The 21,702-nt window shown below is 43.2% G+C and overlaps 1 protein-coding gene across 21 annotated transcripts in view; it reads right to left on the bottom strand.

Moving 5' to 3' along the window:
- The window catches only part of LOC114450699 (ankyrin-2-like), a 124,009-nt gene that overhangs the window by 2,554 nt on the left and 99,753 nt on the right, over nucleotides 1-21,702 (bottom strand). For 11 of the 21 annotated variants that reach the window (XM_028428988.1, XM_028428993.1, XM_028428995.1 and 8 more), the window contains 11 exons: nucleotides 16,156-20,775; nucleotides 15,559-15,636; nucleotides 15,305-15,436; nucleotides 15,053-15,202; nucleotides 14,709-14,943; nucleotides 3,843-14,592; nucleotides 2,606-3,475; nucleotides 1,546-1,638; nucleotides 1,067-1,150; nucleotides 824-988; nucleotides 89-277 (listed from right to left, as the gene is read on the bottom strand). In XM_028428988.1, coding sequence (XP_028284789.1) covers nucleotides 89-277; nucleotides 824-988; nucleotides 1,067-1,150; nucleotides 1,546-1,638; nucleotides 2,606-3,475; nucleotides 3,843-14,592; nucleotides 14,709-14,943; nucleotides 15,053-15,202; nucleotides 15,305-15,436; nucleotides 15,559-15,636; nucleotides 16,156-20,775 — 17,366 coding nt within the window. The remainder of the gene's footprint in view (nucleotides 1-88; nucleotides 278-823; nucleotides 989-1,066; nucleotides 1,151-1,545; nucleotides 1,639-2,605; nucleotides 3,476-3,842; nucleotides 14,593-14,708; nucleotides 14,944-15,052; nucleotides 15,203-15,304; nucleotides 15,437-15,558; nucleotides 15,637-16,155; nucleotides 20,776-21,702) is intronic. The other 10 variants (XM_028429004.1, XM_028429006.1, XM_028429005.1 and 7 more) reach the window with 7 other exon arrangements.

Here is a 21,702-nt window from a genome sequence, read left to right as displayed (position 1 = left end):
GAAACCAAATATAAACACACTGTGATTTTATTATTACATCCATTACACTCCATTAACAGGAAGGGTTTGCGTGTTTGGACACACTGACCTTTTCAAAGTCCTCTCTGGCTGAGGGAAGATCTGCGGACAATGAGGGGTCTCCTGTCTGCTTCTCCATCCTCTCGCCTCTCACCACTGTCGTCTTGACAACCTTGCTGACCTTTCGACCCTGTACCGGCTCCACCTCAAATGCTGATGCAGTCGCAGCGCCGAGTGCCAGGGGCTCCGAGAAGGACAGCTGGAGAGGAGACAAAGCGATGTTATGGCTGTACCCGCAACTCAGTATGGTATAATTATTCACTTTTGTCATCAATAGTTACTTCAAACCCAGTGAGTACTAGAGCTAATCATTAAGCAGTTGACACCTGACCTCTTTGACAGAAAAGCAGAAATTAGAGACAGCTTGCCTTCCCATGCTGGGCAGGTGGACCTGTCCAGAAGCAAGTTGGTCATTTTAATTAATTTTCTAAGGATAACATCACATGGTAAGCCTTTGGCTGTATGTGAACAGAGCCTTGGTAGAACGAATAAAGGTAAATTGCATCTGAGATGTGATGATGCCTGTAAAATGTTGTCAGAGATCACCCCGTGCACCCTAGGTGAATCCTAACATACCTGTACATACTACACAAGGACTTGCAAGCCTGGTATAGCAACATAGCTACATATAATTCCTGTCGTCCATGCTTCCTTATGCTGTTTGTCTATGTCAATGCCATGTCTATTGGCATTGTTAAGGAAGTCAAAAAGGCATCAAATAAAGAAGCAGTGTGATGGCACTGACCTCTTTCTGATCTCCCCCACTGTGAACCACAGTCCTCTTCACCACTCTGGACACAGTGTCTCCCTCCTCTATCTGCACCGTTTCCTGGTGAGAACCCTCGATGGTCACTTCCTGCGTCTCCATGCCATCCGGAGATACATATTTACGAATCACCTTCCGTGTGATCTGGTAGAGAAGCGATACAGTAACTTGACTGTAAAAATGATTAAAGTGTAATTAAAAATGTTTTTGCTATTTTCTTACCTTCTTAACTACCATGTTGCCCTGCTCATCTGTGTATTTCTCCTCTGTGATGGTCTGTGATGGAATGTCTGGCAGGTTATCTGCCTGTAAAAACACAAAACGCACACCCTCAGTTCTTGCCTTAACACAAATTAGTAGCACAGAGAAGAAAGTGTTCAAGCAATGCTAAAAACACAAACAATTCTACAGTGTAGGTTAAAGCCCCATATTTGTCAAAATATAAGACAATTCATGTGGAAAATTGTGCTCTTTTTGTCTTTTTACAGGAACTACCACACCAAAGTCTTCAGCATCTACACACAGTGGCTGTAAGACTGACAGACATGTGCAGACACATAAAGCTAAAACACAAAATAACAAAGGCAACTGTGCAGGATGTATGAGATGAACCCGGGAGGTCAAGTTCAGCGTAAAACAGAGGTGCACTAAACTCTACTGGCCACTAACCCGTCATCACACACTACAGCTTGTTTGTTTACCTGAATGATTACTCTTCGTCGGACCACCCTGGTGGTCAGCACTTCCTCCTCTGAGCTATCAGAGGACAGCATCCCTAGCTCCTCTGCTATCTCCTGAGAGACGGCACACAACCAGCATAGGTCAGTACACAGTGTTACTGCAGCACACTCCAGCAGGCAGTGGCTGTTCCCTCTAGTCTCTTTACCTCACTTTTTTTGCCCAAAAAGTTTATCAATAGATATATGGAATGAGGGAACAAAATAAAACTGTATGGTCGAATACATTAATGATGTGAGATGAAGAGACGTCAACAATAATGCAAAAATGTCCAACTGAACATGCAAAATATTGGTCTATGCCTTAAAAAAGTTAATAAAACAAATTGATAATATAGTGATAAATTGTTTCTTTCTGTCAAATATATAGACCTTTATCTTGACTAGCATGGGTGCTAACATCAATAAGACTTTTATGCTCTGTTGTGTCAACTGATGTTACGCTGCGACTAGCTACCACGACAAAGTAGGCAGTGAATGGCGTATACTGCCTTATGGGTAATGTAGTTTAAGGCCATTATGAATTATAAATCGCCCACACAACCAGATACAGGGAGGGCAAACACAACCACCCAGTGTGTTAGAAGTGCCAATGAGTAACCTAACCATAACACTGTAAATCTTTTGCCACTCCTTTAATCCTGATGTCATGTAGAACAAATATTCTAAGTGCAGTTACATATGTTTGGATCTGGATTATCTGAGTGTCAAAGGGTATTTTACACACGGATGCGAACAACAAGCAGAAATCAAAAGGTGAAAACAGGTGCAGATGTGAAAGGAAACGTCAGCTGTTTGAACCACAATTATGTCACACCATCATGTCAAAAATAACTCAGTCATGACATTTCCAATGTTTTCAGGAAGGGTTAGGCACTCGTGCATGCATCAAGCACTGGTCAGCCTCATTTACTCTGCAAGTTGCAAACTGTGTGTTAATCTCCAGATGCAGCACCACAGCAATCAGCCTGCACCTGGTAAGACACCAGCCAGTGCAGCACTGTGCTCATGCTCAACCTCTTACCCTGCCCAGGAAGTCGTCATCATCATAATACCCTGCCTGATCTCTGGACGGAAGTTCCTCACATATGGGGAGGCCATGCTCTGTTTGACACTCCCGTGAAGCCTCTGAATCATAAGCTAATTCACCCAGACTCTCACTGCCAGAGGAGAAGCGCTTGTAATCCTCTCCTCGACGGACATGTTGAGCCGTGTGCTGACGCTTCACTTTCAGAAAGCCCACATCTGGAGTACTCCCAGGTAATGGGGAAGGAGGTTCTGAAATATGATAGCTAATCTCATGTTCCAGCTTCACATCTTCTGGTTCAGAAAAGTCAGAGAAGACTTGTCTGCAGTCAAAGAACTCCTGATCTGAGTCTGACTGTTGTGGAGATTCAGTCCCTTTACTGGATTTCTTCAGTTGGACCTTCTGTTCCTCTGACTCTAATTCAGAAACTGTTTCCTCAAATTCTGAGAGGACTCTCTTAAAGTCGAGAGAAAACTCATTGTCAGCAGTTTCAGCCGAAACACCGAACGCTTGAGATACTTGACTCAAACCATCCAAGGGGGCCTGGCTACATTCAGAGACTCTAAGGGATTGATGTCCTGAAAACACTGCCTCAAAATCAGGTGGGACCAAAAACTGGTCAGACATGGGTGAAAACAGTTCACTAGATTGTGCTTCTTTTGGGAACACTGCCCCCTCAGAGTACCCATGACATATGTCAGACTTCTTCTTATGTGCAGGTAGAAATGGAGTGACAGCTCTGTGGGTTGTGTATGAGTTCGAGTCAGGCAGCTGTAAGGGAATAGACGTCTCCGGCTTGTCATCAGACAACAGCTTTTTTTGCATTTCATTGTCTGTTTGTGTTTTTGGTGGTGTCTCAGCAGGACCCTGTAGGTGAAAGGTCAACAGCAGATCAAAGTAAATGAACTGTCAGCAGATACAGTGCACTGTTGAAGACACCACTTCACCCAGTTAGCATCACTGTGCACTTCATCCAGCAATACTCTCATCGAGCTCAGAACATGTGTCGACAAACATGCATTTTTAAAAGCATCTCAGCATGAGACAACTGAATTAGAAGTGAATGAAGAGTGATTAGTAAGAATGAAATATATTGTCCTTCAGGATTTTTGAGCACATTCTGAGCATGAATTATTTTATTAGTTCATCATGACATGTTATAAGTCACGCAGAGTTACTGGTTACTTGTCCAAAGAGCATGTTACTGATCCGATCATCATGCTCTCTGTCTTACCCTTTCAGAGGCTGTCTTGCCCATTAGTTCTTCAGCACTAACATGTGGGATCTCCTCTTCCTTTCTTTTGAAGTCTTTTAATGGTGATGACAAACCTTCACCAAAGTCTTTTCCATCAGCAGGGGCTAGTAAAGGTGAGAAATGTGCAGCCTCTGTTCCATGCTGCATCCATTCTTTGTAGGACAAAATCTCAGATTCTGTCATTTTTTGCAGGTCAGACTGGTTCAGGAGATCCAATTCAGTAGCTAATGTGTCAGTACAAATGTCTAATTCCTCCTCTGATAGAACACTCTCAGGGCTCACAGGTCTTGGACTATCATCAATCCAACAATCAATAGGTAGAGCCACAAACTCAGAGTCTGATGACAGAGACACTGGTGATGGCGATCTATCAACAGGGATTGGATCCATAAAGTAGGATGACAATATCCTCATGAACTCGGGTACTGGTGAGTCAGGCAATAGTCGTCTGAACTCATTGATGGATGATATGGATTCAGGTGAGGATGGTCTGTTAGTGTCAGAGACTCTGAATGATGTGACCATAAGCTCAAACTCTGAAACTGAACCCAGAGAATCAGGTGATGATGACCTATGAGTAGCAGTGTAGTCCTCCACAGATACTGTAAACTGTGGGATGGGAGAGTCTGGAGACAGTGACCTGTTCTCATTAAACTCCGGCATGGATTCTGGAGATGATGCTCTTTTTTCAATCATGGCTGATTCAAGTGACATAGGCCTGTACTCAGGCAGTGACTGTGGTGATAGTGGCATGTCTTTCTCACCCTGGTCCTCAGAGAGTGCAGACTCTGGAGACGATGGCCTCCATTCTACAAAGTCAGACTCCATTTGAAGTTGCATGTAATCTACATCTGATGCTGACATCTCAGGTGAAGATGATGCTGATCTCAGGTATTTCACACATTCTGGTAATGCCACTGCAAATTCTGGTAAGGGGGAATCAGGGGAGAGGGGTCTAAACTCATTGACTGATGTCAAAGACTCTGGTGATGATGCTCTTGCTTCAACAGTCATGACTGTATTCGGGGACATGGGTCTATAGTCTACCAAGGATTCTGGTGAATAGCATAGATCATCATGGTCTACGCCAGAGGCTGATACACCTACCCAGTCATCAGCAGAGCCTATTTGTCTATCAGGATCGGCTATTTCAAATGTGTACTTTGCTTCTCTGTATGCAACTGCTCCTGATCGCTCCTCGATCATTGGTGGTGGTGACTCAGAAACATCAGTAGTAAGACCATACTCAGCCACAGCAAGGTGTGTTATTGTAAACTCTTGGATTTCATTTGTAGGTGGCAGCACTGCAGTGATGTCTTGCTCATTTTTCTCTGATACTTTGTTATGCTGGTCATCATCTGGTACTCTCATCTCATATTCTATTGTGCTGCCAATATATTGCATGAAGCCTGTTTTACTGCTGAAAGTTTCTCCTGCATACTGAGGATCATGCACTTGAGAGATCAGCTTCCACAGCTCAGCATCATAAATGAGATTATACTCAGCTATCATGGCTGGTGCCTGTGCTTCCTCTATTTCTGATTCTGGTGATTCTAATCTCTCTTCAGTAACATATTGAACGGATGTCTGTGATAATTCATCAGAATCTGAAAATCCTGTTGGTGATATGCTCCCTAAAGTCAAGACATTTTCCACACATGTCTTTGTAAAATCGGGTACTGGTGATTCAGAGGACAGTGGTTTACATTCATCATCTGACATTTCTGACTGAGGTGACCCTGTTCTCTTGTTAGTGACTCCTATATCAAATAAGGCTAAATCACATTCAATGTCCGAGAACAGAGATTCAGGGGATGAACTTTCGTAGTGTGTTTCTCTGACACCAGTCTCATAAACATTTTGTGTAAACCAAGGAAGAGGGGAGTCTGGAGACAACCTCTTGTGTTCATCAAGTGACTGAGTGAATTCAGGAGATGCTGATCTAATGTTTCCAAGTGACAACAATGCTGCTGGAGACATAGGTTTGTATTCTGGTATGGACTCAGCTGAGGGTGGCCTATCTTGTATTTCTGATTCTACTGATTTAGGAGAATCTGGTCTATTATCATTACCAAAACTTATGGACATCAACATCTCACTCAATGCATATTCAACATCTGATTCAACAGATTCAGGGGAGGGTGATCGATACCCAATATTTACAATGACACGTTCAGTCACCTCTGCTCCAAATTTAGGTATTGGAGAGTCTGGTGATAAAGCCTGGTATTCATCTTCAGATGCACCTGAGCCAGGCGAAGAGGGTCTATTGTTGTAAAGTAGTGATCCAAGACTTATAACAATATATTCAACATCTGAACATGTAGACTCAGGGGATGTTGACCTACATCCTACAATACTTTCAGGTAAGACAAAAATTGGTTGCACAAAATCAGGTAGAGGTGAATCAGGTGAAAGTCTGATTGATGCTAGAGATTCAGGAGAAGAAGGTCTGCTTTCTAAAAATGTTGGCAAAGGTGAGTCAGTTTCCAAATCTGAAAGCACTGACTCAGGTGATGTGGACCTAAAGACCCTGTAAGATACAATGGATTCATGTACTGCATATTCCGGGATGGGTGAGTCTGGAGAAAGATGTCTTAATTTATCTTGAGATGCTGCTGACCCAGGAGATTCTGCTCGGTCTTCAAAAAGCCAAGGGATACACAAATCTCTCTCTAAATCCTCATCTGAGTAAAGGAACTCAGGGGATACAGATGTGTATCTTACTCCTAACACAGTGGATGCACTCATAAAGAATTGGGGTATTGGAGAGTCAGGAGACAGACATCTAAGATCAGAGTCTGAGACACCTGACTGACGAGATTCTGCTCTGTCCTCAAATTCATACAACTGTGGAATCACAGGAGCATATTCTACATCTGAAGCCTCTGATTCAGGTGATGAGGATCGGTAAGCATTGAGCTCAACATATGGCTCTATCAAAATCTGTCTGAAGTCAGGTACAGGAGAATCAGGAGAAAGTCTTGTGTATTCGCCAGGAGACTGTAAAGACTCAGGTGAAGAAGGGCGGCTCGCTATACCTATTGAGGAGGATAATTCAAATTCCAAATCTGAAAACACTGATTCAGGTGAAGGTGAAGGGGACCTTAGATTTCTATGTAATATAAGGGACTCTTGTAGTGTCTGTGTAAAATGAGGAATAGGTGAGTCTGGTGAAAGAGGTCTACATTCATCTTTGGATGTAGCTGAACCAGGAGATTCTGCTCTATCCTCAAAAAGCCAAGAACTACACAAATCTGTCTCAAATTCATTATCAGAATGAACTGATTCAGGTGATACAGATATGTATCTTGCTTCTATTATTGTGGCTGCACTGAGGGTGAAGTGGGGAAGAGGAGAGTCAGGAGACAAACATCTAAGATCAGAGTCTGAGACACCTGAGTGACAGGATTCTGCTCTGTCTTCATATTCAAACTGTGAAATCACAGGAGCATATTCTACATCTGAAGCCTCTGATTCAGGTGATGAGGATCGATAAGGAGTCGCCTTAATGTATGACTCCATCAAAGTCTGCCTGAAGTCGGGGACAGGAGAATCAGGGGAAAGTCTTTGAGATTGAAAGGACTCAGGAGATGAAGGGTGGTCTTCTGTGACCACTGAGGAGGATAATTCAAATTCCAAATCTGAAAACACTGATTCAGGTGAAGGGGACCTCAGATTTCTATGTAATATGAAGTTCTCTTGTAGGGACTGCATAAATTGAGGAATGGGTGAGTCTGGTGAAAGAGGTCTACATTCACCTTCAAATGCAGCTGAACCAGGAGATTCTGCTCTATCATCAAAAAGCCAAGAACTACACAAATCTGTCTCAAATTCATTATCAGAATGAACTGATTCAGGTGATACAGATCTGTATCTTGCTTCTATTAATGTGGGTGCACTGAGGGTGAAGTGGGGAAGAGGAGAGTCAGGAGACAAACGTCTAAGATCATATTCTGAGATACCTGACTGACGGGATTCTGCTCTGTCTTCATATTCAAACGATTGAGAAATCAAATGAGCATATTCCATATCTGAAGCCTCTGATTCATATTCTAATCCAGGTGAAGTGGATCTATATGTTACAGTTAATGTGCTAGTTTCAACATATGTGTACTGGGGTATTGGGGAGTCTGGGGACAGACGTTCATACATAGACAAAACGGACTGTGGAGAATCTGGTCTCTCTTTGGCTTCAAACACCTCAAAAAATGGAATAAATTCAGCATCTGATCCAACTGATTCAGGTGATGATGCCCTGAGACCACTGGCATCAATCTGCAGAACTGGCAATAATGGTCGAAAATCAGGTATGGGAGAATCAGGTGAGAGTCTTTTGGCTGATTGAAGAGATTCAGTGGATGAAGGTCGGTCCTCAATAACCATCATGTCACATTTCATTTGCACATCTAAATCTGATGTCACTGACTCTGGTGAAGAGGATCTATGTTCACTGCGTGTGTTAAAGGACTGGTGTTGCACCTGTCTAAACTCTGGGACAGGGGAATCTGGTGAAAGAGCTCTGAATTCATTCAGAGAGCCAGCTGATTCAGGGGAAGATGATCTTAATTTTGACATTACCATCAGTGATGTAGGTGAGGTGGATCTGTACTCTGATTCTGAATCAGGTGACAAAGGTCTGTCCTCAACTTCTGGCTCTACTCCAGAGAACTCCAGAGAATCTGATCGTGCTTCAGTTTTTGCAGAGGAATCAATTAAAGGTGCATGCTCAACATCTGATGTAACTGCTGGACAAGCTGACCTAAACTCAATAAATGATGGAAAACGTTCGGCTGCTCTGGCTATGAATTGAGGTACAGGTGAATCTGGTGACAGAGCCCAGTGTTCATCCCCAGATTCTGCTGAGTCGGGTGACTCAGGTCGGTGCTCACCTGCTACAGGTGCAGATAATCCATCCTCATGCTCTATGTCAGAACACACTGAGTCAGGTGAAGTGGATCTGCATTCAGCAGGTAAAATATTTAGAGGGTGAAGTATTAATTGTCTGAAATCAGGTATGGGTGAGTCAGGTGAGTGTGTGCTGAACTCAGTTTCAGAATCAGGGGTGAAGGATCTCCCTTTCATTTCAATAAATGGTGATTCCAAAACCTCTAATTCATTGTCTGACATGACAAATGTTGGTGAGGATGCAGTGCTCCCTGAAACTAGCAGAGCTGCTTCTATGGTTTGGTTAAACTGTGGCAGAGGAGAGTCTGGAGACAGAGCCCTAAACGCATTCATGGATGTTGTTGAATCAGGAGAGGACGTTTTTATTTCTGTCAATAACATCAGTGACTGGGGTGACATAGGTCTGTAGTCTGTCATTGATTCTGGTGAAAGTGGTCTTATCTCAAATTCTGATGACACTGAATCAGGAGAACTTGTTCTGTCGTGAATGCAGGACTCTGCAGGCAGAATCTCTGATGAATCCTCAAGATCTGAGGACACTGAGTCAGGTGATGAAACCCTACATCCACTGACTACATGTAACTCTGAACTAAAGTCAGGTACTGGGGAGTCAGGGGCTAAAGGTTCATGTTTGCTTGGTGGTCCTGCACATTCAGGAGATAATGACCGCAACTCAGCAGCAACTGTAACATCAAACTGCTCAGGTTCTGTATCTGATGCATGCTCAGATGATTCTGGGCTGTGATGTCCCATTGGAAATTCAAGACATGGTACTGAAAACTGAGGAATGGGTGAATCTGGGGACAGCGATCTGTTCTCATCCACAGAGTGTCCTGTCTCCTGGGAATCAGACCTAACAACACTCAGGGCCTTCAGGACCTTAGGTGAATCTGAATCAAGGGGAATATGTTCTGCACTGCCAAACAATTTATTTCTGCTGCCTTCTCCCACATAGTGAGGATCATACAGATGACATATCAGCAGGTGTGCTCTAATTGCTGCTCCAACTGTTGACTTTCCACATTCAAGCATGAAAGTTACTGATTCAGGTGAGTCAGCTCTTTGGTCCACTGAAGCTGAAAACTCATATTCATTATCTGAAAGCAATGATTCAGGTGAGGAAGACCTGTACCCTATAGTATTTGCCTCAACTATTGCAGGTGTAAAGTCTGGTAATGGTGAGTCCGGGGGTAATGTGCTGTTTTCATCTACATAAATGGCTGAGGCAGGCGATGAAGGTCTGCTTTCCTTAAGAATACTGAGCATGCAAAGGTCTGATTCTTCATCTGACACAGCTGATACAGGCGAATATGAATGAAAACGTGAAATGTCAGCAAAGTCACTAGAAAACTGGGGAACTGGGGAATCTGGACTTAAGTCATTGAAAGACTCCGGAGAATCAGACCTATGAGTAGTTATTAATGTTATTTCCCCAGGAGATAAAGGCCTGTATTCTGACACAGAAACAGGAGACGCTGCTCTCTCTTCCTGCTCTGCACTGAATGAATCTACAATGCCCATCTTTACACCACTCTCTGACGTGTGGCCTTTCATATCTGAATCCTCTGTAACATACTCAATTCTAGTTCCAGCATACTCAAAAACTCCTGTTTTACTGAAAAATGTTTCCCCAACATAGAGAGGGTCATGAATTTGAGAAATGAGCTTCCAAAGTTCAAGATCATAAACTAGTCTGTAGGCCGGCACCCTGACTGCCTTTAGAGGTTGATTACTACTTCCAAATCGGCTCACTGTGGTGTCTGACACATGTGATTCTGGGGAGTCAGGTCTCTGTTCAGAAATACTCAGGTCTGTGCTTGATTGTGCATATTCAACATCTGAAATCACAGACTCAGGAGATGATGATCTATGGGTACTCATGGAAACTGATTCAATAAAACCTGTTTGGAATTCAGGTATGGGTGAATCCCCTCTGTAGCCAGAAACCACTGAATCAGGTGATGATGGTCTTACTGCAGAGCACACTGATAGTGATTCTATATCTGAACAAACAGAAACCAGTAATGAGGACCTCTGCAGTGTGGCTGAAGGCAAGATTTCTGGTAAAACCTGTCCAAATGCAGGAATGGGTGACTGTCTGTTTTCATTGATAGAATCTGGGGATGATGATCTGCTCTCAGCGAACAATGATGTCAAAGAGACAGACCCATATTCTACATACGAGGCAAAGGATTCCATTGATGAAGATGACTTCAATGTATGATATAAAACAGGCTCTGTTAAAGACTGTCTAAATTCAGGAACAGGTGAGTCAGGTGAGAGTGCCCTTACAGACAAAACAGAATCAGGAGATGATGGTCTGTCCTCAAAAAGCAGTGAAATGTGTGAAACAGTCTCCAGTTCCAGATCAGATGGCACTGACTCAGTTGACACTGATCTATGATAAACTTGACAGGGTCCAGAGAGACAAGTAATGAACTGTGGAATCGGGGAGTCTGCTGTTAAAGCTTGATGACCATCTACAGATCCCCCTGACTGAGAGGAATCTGGTCTTTGCATGTCCAGCTGCTTGAGTGATTCTGGTGACATGGGTCTATACTCTGCCTCAGAGTCAAGTAAAAGTGATCTTTGGTAAATTTCTGCATCACTTTTATCCTCAACTATCTCTTCTGAATTTGCCTTGTAAGAGTCTGCTTTTGTTCCACTGAGCTGAACCTTTGCTGTTTTACTCATGAAGGTTTCTCCTACATACTGGGGGTCATATATTTGAGAGATAAGTTTCCAAAGTTCTGCATCATAAGCTAAACTGTGAACTGTCAGGGAATGTTCTGTTAAAGAGACAGTTAGTTGATGCTGAGGTGCAGAAACTGAAGACTCCTCAGCTATTTGTTGACCTTTAGATGCATCAGGTTCTGCTGACGAAGCTGACGATGCATTCTGGTCAGATGCTTGTGTTTTTTCATGAGTTAGAGAGTCAGATGGTTCTTTTCGATATTCTGTAACATGCCGAGGTGTATGACCAGCCAGGACTCTTTTTTTAGATTTTTTCTTTTTACCACATTGACTCTTCTCTTTTGATTTTCCTGCATTTGATACCTTATCTGTAATTCCACCAGTTGACAGGACCTCAGCACCTGCAGCTATCTGCTCAGACTGACTGCCATAAGCTTCACTTTCACTATGTGCACTCCAAATGTTCTCTATTTGGTTTGATGAAAAACAAGTTTCCTCTGTGTTAGATTTATCTACATCAGCAGTTACATGTGCTGTTGTTTCAGACTTCTCTATAAATGCTTCCTCTACAAAGGTGATAGGCTTTGTAGATTCACTTGTCATGTCTTTCTCAGAAAGCAGGTCTGTTTGAGGATTTGACAACAGCCCATAATCACTTACAGAGTCCGGAGATAGTGGTCTGTTCTGAAAATGTGTTAACAAAGGCATGGCCTCATACTCTGTATCTGACAGCATAGATTCTGGTGATGATGACTGATAATGTATCACAGCAGCATGTTGGGCATATGTTGTATACTGTGGGATAGGAGAATCTGGGGACAGGCACTCGTTTGTTTCTGATTCAGGTGAGTATGTTCTAATGTCTAGGAGCACTGACTGTGGTGACATTGGTTGGTAGTCAGACTCTAATTCTGGAGAAAGGGATCTTTCTTCAAGTTCAGACAGAGAAATTATATCCCAGTCAGCATCAGATGGCGATTCCACATGTGTTATTGGTTTGTCTGTATCAAATGCTGCTGATTTTGTTCTATGATCAATAGAGTCAAACTCTTTCTGTGCAGATTCCATTGGTTCGGGGGAGGATGCTCTGTGTCCAACAATGTATAAAACAGATTCAGATTCATCTTCAGATAAGGCTGAAGCAGGCGACGAAGCTCTGTCTTCAAGGTTAAGTGTTGTTGGAGACATTGAGCCAATCTCTATATCTGAGCATACTGACTCAGGTGAAGTAGATCTCTCTCCTGTTGTTACAACAGCCGAGTCAGGCCAGTTGTGACTGAATTCAGGTATGGGTGAATCAGGTGACAGTGCTTTGTATTCATTAACAGATGCTACAGACTGTGGAGATGAGGGCCTGTCTTCAAAAATTGTTAGAAGTGCAATCTCATATTCTTCATCTGATGACAGTGACTCAGGAGATGATGATCTGCATTCACGAGCTGTGAAAGGCTCAGAGATAAGCTGTGTAAATTCTGGGACAGGGGAGTCAGGTGGAAGTTGACAGTATGCAGTGATAGATCCGGTAGACTCGGGAGATGATGGCCTCATCTCACTGAAATCAGGAGTCATATGCTCAGAAGATGTAAAAAGCCAATGCATCGTTTCTAAAATGACAGACTCTGGGGATGAGGCTCTGTCTTCTATCTCAAAAGTTAATGACTGAGGTGAGATTGATCTGTCACCACTACAGTCACTGTTCAGTGATACCGGCCTCCCGAATGGTCTTTTATTTGAAACCATTGGTGTTAGTGGCCTTTCCTCTTCTTCTGTTGTTAACAGCAAAGCACTCAGTAATATTTGCTTTTGGGCAGGAACTCCAGCATCATCACGTTCCCATGGAAGAACAGGGGGTGGGAGGGGGGACAGGGGTCTGAACTGAGGAACTGGAGAATCAGGGGCAAGGAAATTCAGCTCATTTATTGACAACACTGATTCAGGTGACGAGGCCCTACTCTCTGTCAGCAGTATTGTGTCTGCAGCACATTCAGGTGAAGATGATCGGTCATAAGGATCACATATGATTTCAGATACTGGTTCAGCTAGAGAGACTACACATCCAGATGTTTCAAACTCAGGTTTAGACTCTACAGAGACCAAGATTTGACTTTCAGGAGCATGCTGTATGAGAGGCAGCACTCTCTCTGAACTATTTTCAGCCACTGTAGCTGACATACCACTGTCTACTAAACAAACATCTATCTTCTCAAAAGTGGAGTCATGTGACACCTGAATGAATTCCAGTCTGTCAGACATTTCAGGGTTGACATCAGTCAATGCCTGAGTGGTTGTACTCCAGGTTTGACTTGTACCATAAACAGCATCATGATCACCTGAAACCGAATCCTGACAAAAATCAATCTCGAGCATAGAGTTTAAAACATCTTCATCAGCCTTTGTGTGGCTAACACTTCCCAGAACCTCATCCTCTTTATGTGTTTGATTCAAGTCTTTCAATGATGAAGTCACAGGTAGTGCAGATACATCCTCACTGTCTGAATCCACCAGCTCAACATCATACCCGTATAGAACTTTATAAAGGCGACGTGAAACTTCATCCATATGTCCTGCACCCATTGATTTGGTCACTGTGTAATTTGTGGTCACGCTGACTGGATCAGAGGAAGGCTCTGAAGCAAGCTGAGTTGGCTGAAGCGTCTGTCCACTTGTAGGTGGCTGTGTACCACCTATTTTTTCACTGGCTTCTGTAAGCTCCATAGACAGTTTCTTAAAGTCTTGCTCTGCTTGCTCACTTTCAGTCAGGCTATCGCCATAATCAGTCATGGACAATGGTCGACTTTCACATATGCCGGTGCGAGATCTATTGGAAGTCTCTCTCCAAGGCAGAGGGGATAAATAACAGGAGCTTTGTAGACACTCCAAGCTCCAATCCTCTCCCCCCTCTGCCCCCTCATACTCAGCGGCCCCCTCATCATCACATGGCTCAGATGAAGGTAAGCAAGGTGAGGTAACCTGGGAAAATAACTTGGGTCCCCCTTTGTACACGGGGTCTATTGCTTGGGATCGTAGATTGTAGGGAGAGGTGCAGTACAATGTGAAGAAAGAACTTACTTGTTTAAAACTGCCCGTGTGTGTGTCTGTCAATTCCTCATATATTCTTTGTGATGAGCTGGAAAAAAAACATCAGTTATACGTCAAGAGATGTGCAAATTTTTCCTTGGTAAGTATTTGCTGGGCAATGTGTCTTTTAAAGCCTTTCTAAAGTAAACTTTCTGGATAACGTACTATGTTGTTTCCATCTCCTTTTGTAGTTTCTCTTTCTGAGCAGTTCTGAGTAGACCTGTTGCCATGGACTCTGTCTCTGCTCTTCCTGTTGTCTCATGAAGAGATGACAAACTGGAGGACAGGTCCTCTGCTGATACCATGGGTACCTCTTGTCCTGAGCCGGGACTCCTACGCACCGCCTCGGTACGCCTGCCTGACCTGGGGCTGTCAATGTCTTCATGAAGGGCAGAGAAACCTGACATAGGACACAGTAGAGGAAGTGTTAGAAGAAAATTATCTTTTAGAACTTTAAACACTGACATATCAACAGTCAAATCAATTTATGTTAACAATGACTGATGCACCTTCACTATGGTCCAGTGCTATGGTCCGCTCAATTTCTGCATAGGTGTGTGATGATGTCTCCTCCTCAGTGGACTTCATTATCTTGGTTTCAATGAGATGAACTATGTCCATTCGATTGATCTTAGTCAGTCTCCTTATAAGTGTTGCTTCTATTGAAAGAGGAAACAAGCAAACAATTCACTTTAAGATATAACAGCAGCCTTTACTTTGTAACTCTGGAGATGTGTACGATGTAGGGAACTATCACTGACCTGTGGCATGCTTCCCTTCCCTCTCTCCCCAGACCTTTAAAAGGGCATGGCTTTGGTCCTGCAGTGAGTTGGGATTTTCAATCCTGATCAGGTTAATTTTCTCCTCACTGAAGTCCAGTTCTCGTGCCAACTCTGCAGAGAAAAACAGTGCAGATTATGATAATCTGGGAAAAAATTTAAATGCCTGGTGTCTTCGTTCCTAGAATTAAAAAAGTATAATTTTAGATTGACGATTGCTATTAATTGTCACTCACCTGTCCAGCTGAAGCCCAGGTGGTCGGCTATAATGGCCAACCGTTGCTCGTTTCTCTCTGCTTCATCCTGTGGATCTACTGCAAATACCACCAGACAGCCATGAGCGGTCGGAGCCGCCAAGGTATACCAAATTAGGTCACAGTCACAAATTAGAATTGGAAAAAAAATTTCACTGGCTTTCATTTTTTATGTCCTACTGGCTGGGTGTTTAACTATTATACATCAGTAATAAGGTAATGGGATGGACCATTGTACATTTATTTCTGTAGAGTGTTTGTAATTTATAATAACACCAGAAGAGATAAATCCTTAGAAAATTGTTGACTGTACACATCATTATTTACATACTTATAAGCTTTAGTCACTAAGTTGTTTTCACAGGTTCCATAAAGCCTTTAAGTCAATCTTGAGATTCACACACAGAAGGAAAGAGAGACACCATTACAGACACAAACACAGCTCAAGTGACATGGCAACAAGGGTTTTTCAACTACAACGGGACATAACTACAAGAGACAGAGAGGCAGCACCTTTACAGCTAGTAGTACTAATGAGGCACAAGAGATAGAGAATAGCCCCTTAAACTGGGGGGATACCTTGACTTTGGACTTTTTCATCTGGGATTCGCTGCATCTGTGTCTCAACAGGGTCGTCCCACAGTGGTCTAATGGGAAAGACGGCTCCAGAAGGAGGAAACTGCATCTCTTGGAAACATTCTCTTTCTATGACTGATGGATCAATGAGACTGCTCTCATCATCTGAGATGGCGGCCTCTTGCTCTTTCTCTGTCTCTGCCTGTTTCAACCTTGCCACCAGTTTTGCTGCTTCATCACTTATTTCTTCAAAGAACTCAATGGATTCTTTGCGTGGCTCACTTTTCTCTTTAGTGGGTGTTGTTGAATGAGATGACTGACCGCTTTTGCCCCGGACTGGCAATCTGGACTGGAAGCTTTTAGATTTTGCTGACTCAGCACTCAAGGGACGACCCTGTTCTTTTTTAACAGATGACCTGGTAGACTCCCCCTCACAGAAGCTCTTGGCTTTGGAAGATGATGTCTTGGTTTTGACATCGACAGAGGGACCCGCATCTGTCTCAGATTTTCTCCTTGTTTCCTTTTTTGCAGGGACCTTTAGCTTTTTGTCTTGGGTAGGTTCAGTGCGTTTGACTGTAGAATCTGGCTTGACAGTGCTAGCCTTGATAGGAATTCTAGATTTAGATTCAGAAGTGAAGGAGGGCTCTTTTTTAAGAGTGGTTGAGGAGGAACTTGTATGTGACGGAGAAGGAATTGTAGATTTACCCCGACCTTGAGGGGTAGACTTAGCTGGTGCTTTGACTGGAGTCTTTTTAACACTACTGGAAGCACTTTGTTTGGACTTGCCTGTGGTTTTGGAGGCCTCTATTACTGACTGTGCCTCCTCTGGAGAGGAATCAGAGGACTCTTGCCCCTGCTCAGAGTAAACTGATCTAGTGACAGTAGTTTCTGCTGTCTGTACATCTGTTATCATTTGATCAGGGGAACTTGTGTCTAAATCTAGGGATACCTCTTTCTCACTTTTGTTTGTTATAGTTTCTTGAAGGTCAGAGGATGTTTGATCTTTCTTTGTCGGTTTGGCTGAAGCTGAAATACCCATTTTAGGGATTTTAGATTTAGAGGCATCAGCTTTAGAACCTGCAGGATCCCCTTCAGGTGGGAACTGAAGCTGAGAATCAGTTGTTTCTTTTGATTTCTCATCTTCCTCATTCTTAACCTCTAGTGTTAGATTGAGGCCAACTTCAGGTTCTGCCGCTGACCTCCTACTTTCTTGTCTAACCTCTTCTACGGCAGGCTCTTCTAACGGTTGATCACCTATCTGGAAAAAAGCAAAGCCACCCCCCTCTTCCTCATAGCTTCTTTTAGTCATGTCAATAGCACCACTTCGGGTCATCTCAAAGAGCTTCCCTTCTTGGAAAAGAAAAGGGTTGGGCTCACTGGTAGGAGTGCTGTCTTCTGTTGGTGTTCTACCAGGTGTGGTGTCTGGAGTTGCTTGCAGAGACTGCCGATCAACAACCAGATTCAGTATCTTCTGCTCTTCCTCTTTTACACGAGCTGCAAAAGTTGCATCATCTTCACGCATGGCAGACCATGAGTCAGTGTCCACCCTTGCAGTGACACCTTTTGATTCAGTTCTGGGAAAGTCCAGTCCCTCATCATCCTCCTCTGTGTCATCATAGATACAAACCTCTGGTTTGAACAGTTCCTTAGTTTGACCTGTGGCAGAGGTCGCTCCTGTATGCCCTGTGTGATCTCCTTTCATTTCATCTGTGACATTGCTACCTGTCTTTAACATACCAGTCTGTACCTTGCTAAAACCTAACTCTTGGCCATCCTTATCATCCTCTTTAGGTAGCCTTGTCTTCTTTAGGTTCTCCTCCTTTTGCTCATCAGTCCTGTTTTCAGAGCTTGATGCTGATTCCTTTGTGACAACACTGTTTTTGTCAGTTTGTGTGGATGGTGAGACTCTGTCTTCCTGCCAAATTTTCAGTTTGGATTTTGAATGATGCTGTTCTGAGACAGAGTGAGGTCCCTCTGAAGTGACACTGGAAGATGTTGTGCTCTTGACCTCTTTGTTGTGGGGTCCATCATGCAAACCTGCTGAAAAAGGAGAGGGAGGTTGTACTTTAATATGGGGATCAACAAAAAGAGGCAACTTTGAATCCTCTGAGGGTCTACTGAGCCCGCATTCACTCTGTGAAAGCTTCTCACTTGTGGGTTCTAATGTTTTATAGCTGTTATCTCCTATTTTGGCATCTGTGGGACACACATCTTTCCTAGACTTCTTTTTGCTCTTCACGTCTTGTTCCATTTCATCAAATGTTTTTATTTTGGCTGCCATCTTAAACATCTCCTCCTCTGGAGTGATTTTTCTCTTAGTTTCAAAGCTGTCTGATGCATCCTCTTCTTCAGGGTCTTCTGGGATGACAGACGGTTTGGATGGAATAGAGAGGAATGCATGGTCAGGGGGTTTGGGGGTTACCTCATAACTTACCTCTTCAGAACTAGGAGTTTCAGGGGAAAGGGGACTCTTACCGGAACTTGTCATCTGAGATGTCTGCTCACAACTGTCATCATCGCCACTAGCCTCATGGTCTCGAAGCAGCCTACCACGCAAAGCATCTTGGAGTAACTCTGCAGCTTTGGAAGGCTCTGGGTGGCTAGAGGATTTACTAGGTGGACCTAGTATTGATGGAAAGCATGGGTGGCTTTTTTGCTCTACAGGACTGCTCTCTAAGGAGTCATGAGGGGGTGATTCCTTAGTTGGGCTGGGTTCAATAGAGTCTGGGGACTTAAGGGAGGAATTCTCTTCCATGAGAGGACTACCCTCTAGAGAGTCTCTGTGGCTTATTGTCAAGGAGTCATCAGCTAATGGACTGAGAGCATCTGAGTCTTGTCTTAAAGGCAGATCTAAGCTTCCATGGCACTGAGAAGAGGATCTAGAGGCTGGAGAACCAACTAAAGGCAATGCTAGCTGATGATCAGGGCTCTCATCATCGCTAAGAAAAGTTTCTACAGTCTCTGAAACTCTCTTTGTAAGCTTTTGAGGTTTAGATGGCTTAGACTCACTCCTCTTAACAGATATGGACTCACTTGTGGTGTGATCATCTGCAGCCTCGCTTGAAGAGACAGGTAGGCTCATTTCTGTAGACAGTTGGTCACCAGTGGTCCCTACACCAGAGTCTCCAGACTTCTCTGTGTCTTTACTTTCTTTCATGACTGCTGTGGCGGCAGGTGCCGATGTTGTAGAGGACTGTTGTCCACTTTTGGGAGAAAGAGACAGACTTTCAGGGCTTGTACCTGGAGTGGCAAGACCCTCATGTTTGTAACTGTCTTCAGAGCTCAGATGAGGGGTTCCATCTCCAGAACTGGCACTTAATGAGTCTGCCACACCCTCATGTTTTAAGCTGTCAGAGCTATCATCAAGGCCACCATTTCCAAAGTCTACGGTATCAGTTAGCTCTGAACGGGGAGCAGCAACTGACTTGGATTTTTTCTCTTTGTCTTGCTCTTGTGGAGTTGTGTCTTTCTTGTGAGGTTTGGAATCCAGTGATACCTCTCGCTCTTGAGAGACACATGAGGTTATTGCTTTGGTCATGGATTTTGACTCGATGGTTTCGGATTTTGTAGTTTTCACTGGTCTTGATGTAGAAGATGGTTTATGCTCAAATAACCCTGACTTTTTCTTTGAGGGGTCCTGTCCTGTTTGGAATGCTTGCATCAGCTCCTTAACTGACATGGTCTCCTCAAGTTTTTCGGATTCGGCTTTAGGGGTTTTAGGGGGGCCCTGTTTTGCTTTAGGGCTTTCTTTGGCTTTTGGAGAAGATTTGCTCATAACAGGCAAATGTGAAACCTTGCTTCCAGTGCTCTTTTTGTGCTTTTGCTCCGCCTCTACTTTTTCTTGCAATGCTTTGACTTTGTCCTTTATTGAACCAATGGGCGTTTCCTCAATCACTGGAGATACTGGTGACACTGGGCCAGGGGCTGTAGGCACACTTAGAGAAGCCACCGCCGCTTTTGATTCTTCTGATGGCTCCTGGTCTTTCCCCTTCTTTCTCACTGGTTTTTTAACATCACCAACTGTGGTTTTGTCATGCACTTTGGATGGGGTTGTTGGTTTTGTACTTTTGCGTAGTACAACATCAGTAAATCTTTCTTGGACACCTGTCTCTTTTTTAGGTTTTACTTTGGAGCTTATGGGTGCATCCAGGAGGTATTCTTTAAGGTCACCACTGTCCTTTATGGCTTTAGGTCTGGGAGCCCCTCTGTTAGCTCTACTTTCACGTAAAACAGGCTCTTGAATTTCTATTGCTGCCATCTTTTTGGCCTCTTCTATCTCAGAGTCTAAAAGGAGAACCCACTCCTCAGCCATTCTAGCTGCTTTTGCTGCCTCCGCTGCAGCTTCGTCCTCATATGTTCCACTTCTCAGTATCTTACTGACTTTTTCTAGGTCCTCTTTTACTTTCTCTAAGTCCTTCTCCATTATTTCTAATGGTTCTCCAGAAACTTCCTCAGTCCCTTTCTCTAGACCACACCCTCCTAAAGAAGGAGATTTCTCTGTTGAGTCTGCAGTCAAGATGGCAGTCATTTTGATCAAATCTTGTTTCATCTCTGACACGTCGGATAGGAGATCTGGTTCTCGAATCAGCTCTGATTTCAGGACTGATGTCTCCGTCTCTTCATCTTCCATATGGAAGAAGAACACGTAAGGAGTAAAGAAAATTAAAAATTCAAATGAAAGGAGACAGACAATTGGAGAATGTGGTCAGGACAAGATTGGAGCACACTGCAGGGATCATAGGACAATAAATTCACATTGGGTTTTACATCAGGGTATCAGAGGAATTGGGCTTATACTTTCATGTGTCTCTGGGAAAAGCGGTAATGCAAAGACTAAATAATATCAATGGAAAAGGATGTGAGCAGGAAATAACTTGCTTATACAGTCACACTCACACTCACAACACAAAGTACAGAGAAAAACTAAAATACCAACTATGAATGAAACCAAGTAACCAAAAACCAACAATTATATTGGAAAAGGAAAAACAAAAAAACAAAACAAACAAACAAAGAGCATCTCAAGATTACTCAGATGTGTGACAAACGTCAATATGATGGCAAATGGGATGAAAACAACTGAATGCTAATGTATCATTTGAAGAAAGCCAGTGAAAACTGATGATTTGTCTAGAGAGGATGAACAGTCTAAGAGAAAACAATACATACTAGCAATCCTCTTTGTTTCATGTTCTAACTAAGAATTGGACAAAATGACAACAGAAACAACACAACAGACAAGTGAACAAAAAACAAGCAAATGTTGCTGTGTTAAAAACAAACAAACAAACGCTGAAGTTTGTTCATATTAACAAGACATGACATTTAATCATACATACAACAAACACACACACATTTATGTAAGGCAAGTTATTTCCATGCAAAGCAAAGGGAAGAGCTGATGGAAAGGTCTTGTTGAAGAGTAAATGGATTGATCAGAAAGTTCATAGTTCTGGTTAAAGCTGGATTTTAAGGTTAATATTTAGCCATGATCAAAAGCTACTTGATCTGCTTGTTTCCATTCAGTAATGTGGTGAGTTTTTGATCCTT

Source organism: Parambassis ranga, chromosome 18 (genome assembly GCF_900634625.1).
Source record: "Parambassis ranga chromosome 18, fParRan2.1, whole genome shotgun sequence".
NCBI classification, from domain to species: Eukaryota; Metazoa; Chordata; class Actinopteri; family Ambassidae; genus Parambassis; species Parambassis ranga.
The sequence above is the reverse complement of the archived record's forward strand: the minus strand, read 5'-3'. Positions and strand labels throughout refer to the sequence as shown.